The sequence below is a fragment of the Elaeis guineensis genome, chromosome 8, assembly GCF_000442705.2.
Source record: "Elaeis guineensis isolate ETL-2024a chromosome 8, EG11, whole genome shotgun sequence".
NCBI lineage: Eukaryota > Viridiplantae > Streptophyta > Magnoliopsida > Arecales > Arecaceae > Elaeis > Elaeis guineensis.
The window spans coordinates 15,585,333-15,596,919 of record NC_026000.2 but is presented as its reverse complement, the minus strand read 5'-3'; the positions used below and the strand labels follow the sequence as shown (position 1 = coordinate 15,596,919).

The window sequence follows — 11,587 nt, the reverse complement described above, 5'->3', positions numbered from 1 at the left end:
AGCTTGCCAGTTCGATCGCTCCAAGCCTCCCACCCGATTGGAAATCCTGAGGACTGAAAAAAAATAGAGAAAAAAATGGGACAGATATAGAAAAAATCAATAAAAAAAAATAAAAAAGAAAGACAAAAAAAATTTATCGTCTAACCTTTTCCTTTTGGCCACTTCAAGCCTCCCCCCTCGATTGGGACTCCTAGGATGGAAAATAGAGGAAAAATAGAGAAAACATAGAAAAAATCAATGAAAACGGCAGAAAGATGAAAAAAAAATAGTAAGGCCTTTCCCGATCATTCTTTTTCCTTTTCTTTTCTCTTTCTTTTCATTTCATTATTTTTTTCAGAGATCTATGGGAAAGGAGAGCACTTGAGAGAGATTAGAGGGGTTTCTTATGTTTAGATTATGTTGTTTCCTCAGGCATCTGGGACTTTGTGTGAGTTGTGGCAGTGTGAGTTGGTCTCTTCGAGGTTTTGAGGGCTTAATGTTGAAGAAATGGCAAAAATAAAGAAAAACCCAAAAAAACAGAGGAAAGATTTTTTTTCCCCCTTTTTTTCCCTTTTCATTTCTTTCTCTTTTTCGAGGTCTATGGGAAGGAAAGCACCTAAAGGAGATTGGAGGGGAAGCCCGATGCCAGTGACGATGGGAAGGAGATGACAGAGACCGGCCAGAGGTGGCGGCAAGGAAAGCAGAGAAGAGGTCGGCATCTTTTTTTTTTCAGATATCTATAGGAAGGAAAGCACCTGAGGGAGATTGGAGGAGGAAGGCCGACATCGGTGATGATTGAGAGAAAGGTGACGGTGGAGATCGACGAGAAGTGGCGGCGAGGAGAGTGGGGAGGAGGAGAAGAAGTTTCGAGAGGGCTTGGTTCGAAGTAAAAAGTGAAAAAAATTGCTGCCCAAAAAATATACCATGATGAGTTCAGAGCTTGACACATGGTAAGCATCGCCGCCCAAAAAAAGGATAAACCCTCCCCTGTGACATCTCCTTCTTGAAACCCTTCACGTCGCCTTCGATCGATTGATCGAGAGGAGAGGCTGCTCCAGCGATCGCTACTCAAGGTCAGGTCCCTCGATTCTCCTACTTTTGTCCCTCTTTTCCGTTCGAATTTATCATTAGAGCTTTCTTCTTTAATCGTTGTCGCTCCCCTCGAACTTCGATCTTTGCATCGTCCAACGTTCTGACCATCCAATGTTTGCTAGAATTTTTGTCCATTTTTTTTACTTATCGATCTTTTTGGCTCTATTTGTCTGTTGATTTTTTTGTTTAATTCGATGGGATTAGGAGAATTAGGGTTACAAGATCTATTTGAGACTTTGAGTCTTAACTTCTAGGGTTTTGATTTTGCCTGTTTTCTTTGTCTCGCTCATTCTGCCGTTTTCTAGTGTTCTAATGGTGGCGAATCGGCACGGGGTTACAAAGACCCACAATTTAGGGATCTATCTTTTGATGTAGAAGTTTCTAGGAGGAAGGACACCGTAACGGGAACTAGGACTGGGACAGGAGTCATGGGCGTGATCTCCGGGATAGGGCTAGGGATAGGCAGAGGGACACCAAGAAGAGAGATTCTTTGAATGGGTACCACCGTTTCAACTTGAGCACCGGCAATTTGATCGGTGGCGAGAACCAGCATACACTAAATAGGTCAATTTAGATCTTTCTATCAGTTACCAAAGTGAACTTGATCCGAATTGATCCTAAAAAAATATTTCGAGCTATTTATTTTTTTCCTTTATTAAGAGAAAAATGCTCAAATTAATCTCACTACATTAGGAAAGGCCATTGGCCACCTATGTAGTTTTAAATAAATATTTATTCATTCATGAATAAGAATAAATATTTTTTCATTAAATTGTTAATAAATGAATGTAGATCTAGACCTGATGTGGATTCGAATATTTTGGTGTGGGTCATGACCAGCCCGATCCAAACAACCAGCTGGGCATAAAACAATTTCGATGAAGTCAATCCATCACAACCTGATCATCAACTAGATTGAGTCAGGATCCAATACAAGATCGGTATTTGAAACCGAGTTGGGTTGCGGTCAAGCGTGTCCTGATCTGACTATACCCTTACAGACCTAGTTCGTTCTGTTAAAACTTGGGCTCTAATCTGCGTGGTCCCCGGATTCCACACTCCAACCCCGATCCAAATCTGCTTAAACCTCTAAACCTCCTCATATCTTTCTCGCGGCCGCCTCTTTGTTTTTGGTTTACGAAGCCTCGTCTTCTCCTCCTTCGCCTCGCGGCTGCCGTTGCTCCGCCTGTTGCTTGGGGATAACAAGGACTCGAGGTATTGCACTCTTTTGTTAGATTCCTGTTTGCAGTCCAGAGATTGCGGTGTTGAATGGAATTTATGGAGATTTACGTGGATTTTTTTCTTTTATTTTTTGCCAGTTAAATTGCTTTCTAGTTTTCATTCCCAAGTTTGGATTTTTGTTTGTTTCTGTTTTTGATAGTTTTTCTCTGAAGCCCGTTTGAAGTCCACGGTTAGGGTTTTAGATTGAATTTTGTTGTTTATTCGTTTAATCTCTTCACTATTTCAGTCTCCATATATGTTTTCACTTTTTTTTTTTTTTGTCTATCTGTTTTTCGGATGCTTTCGTGGAAGTGTATTTGCGATCCAGGGTCATGGTTTTATAGGGGTTTTGGTGGATTTTTCTTTAGTCTCTTCACCAGTTTAGTTGTCATCTATGTTTTCACTTCTAAGTTTGGGTTTCTTTTATCTCATTCTTTCTTGGAAGTTTGTTTGCAGTTAGGGTTAGGGTTACTGTGATAGAATTTATAGAGTTTTAAGTTGGTTTCCCTTTAATAACTTCACCATTCTAATTGCGATGTATGTTTTGGTCTGGTGGTTTTTTTGTTTTTTCTTTTCACAATTTCAGTCAACATATATATTTTTCATGCCAAGCTCGGATTTTTTTCCTTTACCTATTGGAATCATTATCAACACGTTGTAAGTTTTTGGTTTAAATTTATAGCGGTTTATGATACAGTTCTATTCTAAATACGAAACCCAGGCCACTACAGACTCTTAGTCCCCATCGTCTCAATTTTCTGTTTTCCTAGTTTCCTAGCACTCGTAGGACTAGTTATTTTTCTCGTTTTTGGCTATCATCTACGGATCCAAGCACTGGATTAATAAAATTTCACTATTGGCTTTGGAGATCCCTCGAAGTGGTTGGACAGTCCTTTTACTCTTTTCTTCTATTTTTTTCCTCTAATTTGCTGCTGAAAATACCATTTGTGGGAACTGGGTTTCCATCAGTTTAGGTGTGTTTTTCCTTTAATTTTTTTCTTCACCTTTTTAATAATCTATATAATTTTCCCTTTCATTTATTTGTTTTTCCTATTCGCATTTGAAATATGAAGGGACTGAATTTAGGAGGGTGAGGAGATGTCTGAAGATGATATCAGCAGGCTATTCCGGATACGAAGGACGGTGATGCAAATGCTGAGGGACCGTGGTTATCTTGTTCTTGACCTTGAAATTAACATGAACAAGCGCCAGTTCCTAGAGAAGTTTGGTGAAGGTGTGAAGCGGGAGGACCTGGTTATCAACAAGGCCAAGAAGAATGATCCTGCGGATCAGGTCCGTCCATTTCCTTTCAGAAAGATTTCACTTTTGATACGTTTTAGATTCTTGCTTGAAGAATTCTTTATCAAATTTTGAGATTGAATTATGGCTACTTTTTGCCATAGTACTGTAATCGCATGGTGCTTTAAAATTGGGTTTTTTTGAGCCCTTTTCAAGACACTTATCAAAACATGAGATTGCCAAATAACTATTTTGTGATTCTAGGCTACTAGATTTCCTTGTACGCCCATCATACTCAATGATGTTTTGCTTTCTCTCTATGATGTTTACTGGGACCTGCCATGGTTCTGTTCCTCTTCATAGGCATCCAATCTATGGTTTTCCCTATTCACAGGGTTCTCTCTCTCAATCTAAAGTCTGCTACCTATGTTGTGATGTTCATGCTTTAGAGCTTTTATTTTTATTTGTTTTAATTGTCTGTTACATTCTGCTTGGAGGTAACCATTCATGATCATTTAGATCCTTTTAAGTGGTAATTTATAACAGGGCCCATAAAGTGTTTTAAATCCTAAATTGAGTGGCCTCCCTTCTCAGCGTTGTTATGTGGCAGAACCTACATATCGTTCAATAAGAAGACACAGGATGTTTTCTAGAATGCCCTGTAATTCTGAAATGATGGATATGGGCATGCTTTATTGTCAACATAGGCTCCCAGTGATGAGAAATATGCATATGCCTTTTTTTTCCTTCTAATCTAATCCCCAAAGATGCAATTGTTGTGATCAGGTGTAACCTGGTTCCATATTTCTTATTCAATTCATCTTCATCATCATTTTCCAAATGTGATGATTTTATGACGTACATAATTTTTTTGAAGTAAATAAGATTTGATGTTCTATTCATTTCTCTTTGATGGTATTTTCGATAGTGTTTTCATAGTTGTAAATGATTATTTTATGAGTTGAATGTTTTTGCATATAGGGTTCAATAAAATTCCCTTTTAGTATGTTACTTTCTTATTTATGCCAAATTTTCCATTTGATCTACAATTTTCTTGAATGTACATGGAGAAGTACTTCTGTTAATTATTGCGTTCCCCAAAAGTCACTTATTATGTTTTGCTTGTTTTAGGTAGTCTGTGATGCAATAGGTCAGCGCTCAACTCCTAAATTAGCAATTCCCCTCAAACTTGCTCAACTAATTATGTTTCCTAGCACTTACATATGCTTTAGTAACTATGCAAAAAAGTGTCACCATGTTCAACAAACTTATTTTTATCAATTTGGAGTTGGGCCATGCCATCTATTACTGACCAGTCTGCATTTTCTGTCAGTAGGAGTTTTTCCTACAACCTACGACTTAGTTCTATCCTTGGAAGATTGTTACTACCTCTTTTCTGTTCTTTCTACATAAATCCTAGCCCTCATCTTTAAACGATTTCATTTGATCTTTGTTACATATGACCACACCATTGCAATTGCTTGTCCAAGATATTACTTTTTGTTTGTTTAATGTGTTATATTTCTTTCAGGGATTTATTTGATTGCTTTTTTTCCTGGACAGGAATAATAGGAGAATTAAATTAAGGGCATGGTCCCGGAAGTGGCTATGTTAACTTCATTTTTGGCTTGCTAGCTTATTTGCAAATGTTTCTTTTTTTTTTTCTCACCTTTTGTTCTTTTTTTGTGGAACCAGATTTATGTTTTCTTTCCAAATGATGCAAAAGTAGGCGTTAAACAAATAAAGCAATATGTTGAGCGGATGAAAGCAGAGAATGTTGTTAGAGGAATATTAGTTGTTCAGCAAGCTCTGACTCCATTTGCAAGGCAATCACTGGCAGAAGTGTCTCACAAGTATATGTTGGAGGTTTTTCAGGTGAATTTATTCCCAGTTTTTGGGTTGTTAAATGGAGTTCCCATGTTGTGGTTTCTATGTCAACCTTTGTTTGTTTTTATTTAAAGCAAAAAAATATATTTGATCTTGTTGTGATGTGTACAAAATGAAATACAGGATTCTGAGCTTTTGGTCAACATTAAGGAGCATGTACTTGTTCCTGAGCATCAGGTGCTAACGGCTGAGGAAAAGAAAACGTTATTGGAGCGTTATACTCTAAAAGAAACTCAGGTAGCTGAGCTCTTGATTTTCTTATGGAGACAATGTTATGTCTTTTTGTAGATTTTGATGCCTTCATCCTTTGTAAGCATGCTACCTTTATTCTAGTTGCATTAGATTAGTATCATGCCTTGGTTGTTTAGAAGCTGTTGAATTTCTTCTTCTTCTTCTTCTTTTGAGATTTAAGTTTGAAGCACATCAGATAAGAGCCAGGCTATTGGTTGGAGTGGAAAATGTAGATATCAGCAGTAGTCTTAACAATCGATTACATTTCATGTACCTACCTCTTTAGACGATAAAGTTTGCATTTGGGGTCTATTCAATTTCTTTCAGTGTATAATATTTGTGGCCTCCCGTTGCAACAAGCACCTCAAAGTAAGAGGTCTCTGAAAGGAAATAAGGGACATAATGCGCTGATTACCTTGGGGACCTATATAGAGACACCTATCAAATTCTTTAAAAAAATTATCCAATAATATTCTTTCTCCTTCATTTTATCTCCATTGTTTTCAAGGTTTTCCTTTATTGCTAGGGACCACCTTCTCCCATGTAGTTGCCACCACAGTTATCAACTCTGATCGACATCCACCATCATGACACTCCTCATTGCTCATTTATCACTTTAAGATTCTTTTTTGTAACAAATTGATTCTCTTCCTTCTGATCCGATAAATGCATGAATATTTTGTTTTTCTATCCTTCGGTGTTGTCATTGCTAAAATTTCCTTTTAGAAATATTGTTTGATCCTTGGTTGAGAGCATCTTCCATCATTACTAATGAAGCTATTCTTTTTCTTTTAAACATCAATAGGGTACCTGCTTGGTTAAACATATGAACTGGGTTAGTTAAAGTCAAGCCCCACTAAGGGTTAACACTAAAGTCCTTTTTTAACAAGAGGGCTTTGACACTAGCCAATTAAATCTATAAATATGATTGTCTCATGATGTGTGTGTCTATTGATATTGGGTGCTCTTATGGAAGAACCTCCCAACATTGAGGATTTCCAATTATTGTTTGATAAGTCTCTAGTCAGGAGAAACTTGCTTGAGTTAATCCACATTTTTGAAACTGAACCGAGATATAAGAAGAGTTAATTGACATATAAAAAAAAGGTTTGGTTTAAATTAGCAAAGAATGATTAGCTTTTATTGGCAAACAAGTTGAACCAAATATGGCATGAAAGTCTTGAAGGGAGTTCTAAGGTTCTTTATCGCTTAATCAGTTACCAATTATTCGATAACTAAATAGGCTTATGCTTTTAGCTTCGGGTTTCTAATTTCTCTAGTTGGGAGATGAACTTTAGTTGGAATTCAGCTTCTACTTTGCCTTTGGGGTTGGGCGTGGGGGTGGGGTAAGAAGAACGTGCAAGAACAACATTAATGGGAATGGGTCGATAAGAGGTTGGATAATAGAGTTATCCTGCCTATCCCTGGTACAAGTGGCAAACACGAGATTTTGGAGGGTGGAACTTTGAAACCCCGACAATTTGGCCAAACTGGGGATACCCATGCATAGGTGGTTCCCTGGTGTCCTCCAAAACTATGTCATCCCATCTTTATTCCACCTAATTAGTGAGGATACTGAATAAACCTTTAATTATCAAAAAAAAAAAAAAAAGATCACCAAAAAAAGCAAGGGTGTATTAGTCTGTTTACTCAAGTAATAACCTGCACATGTTAGCTTTACTTTGACACTAGGTAATGATTAAATGAGGATAAAATTAACTTATTCAAATGCAATTTTTGTATTATTTTTGCTTAGCCCACTCTGTTCTTATATCAGCTATACCTATCAGGGATGTAACAACAGGTTATCCAAACTAGGCTTAAAGGAAGAATGATCATTGTGTAGGAAAATAGAGAAGAAAAGGTAGGAAAGCAGTGAACATTCAAGGGAGGACAATGGTGCTTGATAATGAAGATACATGTATCTATTATATATACATATATATATGTATATGTATATGTATATGTATATATATGTATATGTACATATATGTATGTACATACGTAAGTACTTGACTTTCGTATGACCTACTTGATTTTCTTAAAGTATGTATGTATGTAAATCATATTCTTAGAGGCAAGACAAGTGTCTTTTGTGTTTAAGTGGTTGATTTTGTGATCATGGAGGAGGTTGTGAAGAACTTCTAGGTTCTTTTCTGAGATATTGCCATCTAACAAATATATTGAAGCTTTTTAGGGCTATTGCCTAGTGATTGCTATAGACTAGAGGTGAAATAAGGTTCTCTCTCTCTCTCTTTGCCTCTCTCTCATGCATGTGAGCATGCTTGTGCAATTGCTACTTTCCTCTTGCATTTACCCAATGTCTCCAACATGGACAATCTATACATCTCTAGTTTACAACCCTAATGACCATGATTTGAGGGACCATCTTTGGGATGATAAGGAGAAAGCTTTGGTGGTTGGGATTGTTCATAGTGAATTAGGCTGCATATTTAAATGTATATGTTTTTCCTTGCTAAACAACATGGGGTTAAGACCCAATTCAACATTGATTTTTTGAATTTCCATTGGAATTTATGAACTGTAATTTCATTACCCTGCTAGGGTCAGGCTACAAATATTACCAACACATGGAAAAGAATAATTGCCTTTATGTCTTGCAAGATGTGGAGGAAAATAAATAACCTGGTCTTTGACAAACCATGATGAATTGGATGCTATCTTGGATGGTGGAAGACTATGATATAAATTATTGGGTTGTTTGCTTGCACACGTTCATATGCAAGTGCACAAATAAGTGTGCTTTATTGGGTGGGTTTAGGGTCGATGGAAAACTATGATGTGAGCTAGTGGGGTGTTCGCTTGCATGTGTTCTTTAGTGTTTGTGCCATCATGTTTTCATCATTTTCTTATAAGAAGTTCTCATCAAATCGGCACATGGTTAGATGCTTTTGATGTGTTAGATTAAACTTATTGATGATCTGGTGGATGGGGGCCAATTGGCGGTTTGATGGATATTTTTAACAAGTTTGATGTTCTTTATTTCTTCAATATAGTTGATATGCTTGAGTTTTTCTTTTTCTTTTTTTGGCCCCCGGGGATAGGGGCCAAAAAATAAAAAGAGAAGCGCACTTGGTACGTCATGTTCACGTTCATGAGGTGCTAGAACTGCAGATTGTGGAGAAGAACCAAAGAGTCCAATATCTGTGCACTTTCTGTACTGTGTACTCGACATATTAATGCATGCTGTGCTTTTATTTTCATTTAAATCAGAAAGGAAAGGCTACATCATCTTCAGAAAAGGAGTTAGTCCAGATTTTTATGACATGAGCAGTGGAAATGACTTTTCTCTTGAGATCACACACACACTTACTGGTGGACCCTATATATGCTAAGGAGGCAAGGCAAACTTGTATATGTTTTTGTTGTTTCAAAATAAATCTTCTAAATGACCTGTTAAACATAACTTAACACTACAAAATATCATGGCAGCCACATTATTGAGATTATGCAGTTGCACACTAACCTGCTAATGATGCCTGTCCAAATTAAATAGTTTGAATGGTTATCAAAAAATTAGATAATTTGAGTAGATAATTCTTCATGAAGTAATTACATGACCTCTGATTCAAAGAACAACCTATTCATTTTATTGTATTTTATTTCATTCACAATCAGCTAAATGGTTTCTGTTGAATTGTGTATGTGTATGTTCAAGTTTCCTGATAGATCGAGCCCAACTCTGCATGCCCTTGTCAAATTAGTGGTTCGTGAGCCAAGTTCTGCAAATGTTTTCCAGACAAATCCGAGTCCAAGGCTGCATTTACTTGACACTACAGTCATGTATTACCAAGATGTTCTATGCAAATTGATAAACCTTTTTCAGCTCTGACATGATTCTTTAAAGTCTGTTTGGATGCTTGGGCCCAAAATCCCATGGGATTCATGGATTGGCTGGGACAACTAGAAAAAAATCAGTTTAGGCTAGGCTTACATTCGCAAATAGCCTGGAGCATGTGCAGTGGCTGGCTAGCAGGTCTTTTTTTTCTTTCTATAGGATTTGGCCATTTGGGCCCGCCCCCTGTAAAGGCTCTTGGGTTTTTAGGAATGTAGGCCTAGTTTTGGCTGATTTTTCCTAGTTGTACTCGTCCAATTCACAAATGCCATGAGATTTTGGGGCCAATCATCCAAACAGGCCATCAGTTTTGCAATAAATCTTACATTCCATGATCGTACATTATGTATTTTGAGCACTTATTGTTATGAACATGATTTCCTAATAGCGTGACTGATATGGTCTTAAACCACCACTTCATATTTTTCATCCTTTTTCTTAAAAAAATATCTTGTCTTGACATGGCCTTTGTGTGCTGAACTTCATAACATGTCATCAGTTTGTGGTGGCCACAATGAGACATGCTGTGATGTAAACCTGACCCTCATGCTGACCTATTTAGTCGATATAATTTCTCTGACCTGCACATGTAGGCATGCAAAACACAGTCGCATGCCTTGTCCATTTCCAGTACAAAACTCTGATCCCAGATAGATGGATAGCCCTCTCAGGATCTTTTCTTTTCTTTTTCTTTTTTTATTTTTATTTTTTTTTGCTTTCGTTTTGGCCTTGGAACAAATTGTACAACAGGTTCCTGCAGTAATTGATCATTATGATTTTAATTTTAAATTTGATGTTGAAGCATATTTTCAATTTTCAAATCATAGATCTTAGTTAATATTATTGTTTGTTCTGATTGGCTGTGTTTCAGCTTCCTCGAATTCAAGTTACTGATCCGATAGCCAGATACTATGGCCTGAAGCGTGGACAAGTGGTCAAGATCATCCGACCCAGTGAGACTGCAGGCAGATATGTGACATATCGATATGTTGTATGAGTCATGCCATAGCTAGAAATCCTCTGGTGATGCTCCTGGTGGTAAACCCAAGCTAAAGACTTGTAATATGTAGCTATTTGTGTGCTCTAGCTTGATGATGTTTAAATTATGCTGTAGAATCTTCTTTTCCCTCCTATGGTAGTAATTGAAGTCATGTACTTTGTTTGCTGTCGTAAACCTAAATGTAGTTTGTCCATCATAACCGTTGGGTTTTGATTGCTGCTTAAATAAGTAAGGAGTCCTTAATCCTGTCAATATAAATTTAGATGGTGGATATGGTGGTTTCGTTTTTCCAGTAATTGAAACATTAATTAGTCACAAACTGTTTATTGCATGCAAGGTAAACAAAGCCAGACCTCATCTTTTTGCTTTCTTCTGGATTGTGCGCTAAAAAGATTCGTCTGGTAGTAAACCAGTCTAACCAGACCTTCGGCTCTTTGAGTTCAAAAGGCTTTCGTTGCAGAAAAAATGATTTGATTTGCTTCAGAAATTCAAGTCTGTTACTCTATCGGCTAAGAAAATTCTGAATTGGTTGCCAGCATCTCTCTTGGCAAGGAAGGTCTCCCATGAAATCGCATTGTTCCTGATGGCTTCCTTTCTATAAGTTTGTGGATGGAATGTTGTGCCAAGGATGATATCATACATTGTTAATTAGGGTTAATCCTTTGAATTGCGCTGATACTTATTTCCACTTGGATACGACCTGGTATGGTACCACATGTTGACGTTAAGAGCAAGAATGTGATATGCGTTGTGACAGATCCATGACATTGTTTATTCTTTGACGGTATTAGCTGCGTTCATGAAATGTTGGGACCTTTTCTAGATAGATGGGAAAGTTGCATGTTAGTTTAGTCATGTTATTAGTCAGTACGCACATAAAGAAAATCAAGTGGATCATACGGAAGTCTATATATATATATATATAATCTTCGTTATCAAGCACCATGTCCTATCTTGAATGTTCACTGTTTTCCTCCCTTTTTTTCTCTATTTTTCTACCCAATGATCGTTCTTCCTTTAAGCCTAGTTTGGATAACCTATTGTTGCATCCTTAATAGGTATAGCTGATATCAGACCACAGT

At 37.2% G+C, this 11,587-nt stretch overlaps 1 protein-coding gene across 2 annotated transcripts; it reads left to right on the top strand.

Moving 5' to 3' along the window:
• Positions 1 to 2,119: 2,119 nt before the first annotated feature.
• On the top strand, positions 2,120 to 10,679 carry LOC105050256 (DNA-directed RNA polymerases II and IV subunit 5A). 2 transcript variants are annotated; one of them, XM_010930210.4, is made up of 5 exons: positions 2,120 to 2,286; positions 3,379 to 3,585; positions 5,227 to 5,406; positions 5,542 to 5,655; positions 10,377 to 10,679. In XM_010930210.4, the coding sequence occupies exons 2-5, from the start codon at positions 3,391 to 3,393 to the stop codon at positions 10,500 to 10,502; spliced, it is 615 nt and encodes a 204-aa protein (XP_010928512.1). In that variant the 5' UTR covers positions 2,120 to 2,286; positions 3,379 to 3,390; the 3' UTR covers positions 10,503 to 10,679. The 2 variants fall into 2 exon arrangements, with proteins under 2 accessions (XP_010928512.1, XP_010928511.1); XM_010930209.4 differs by having other exon boundaries at positions 3,366 to 3,585.
• Positions 10,680 to 11,587: the final 908 nt, after the last annotated feature.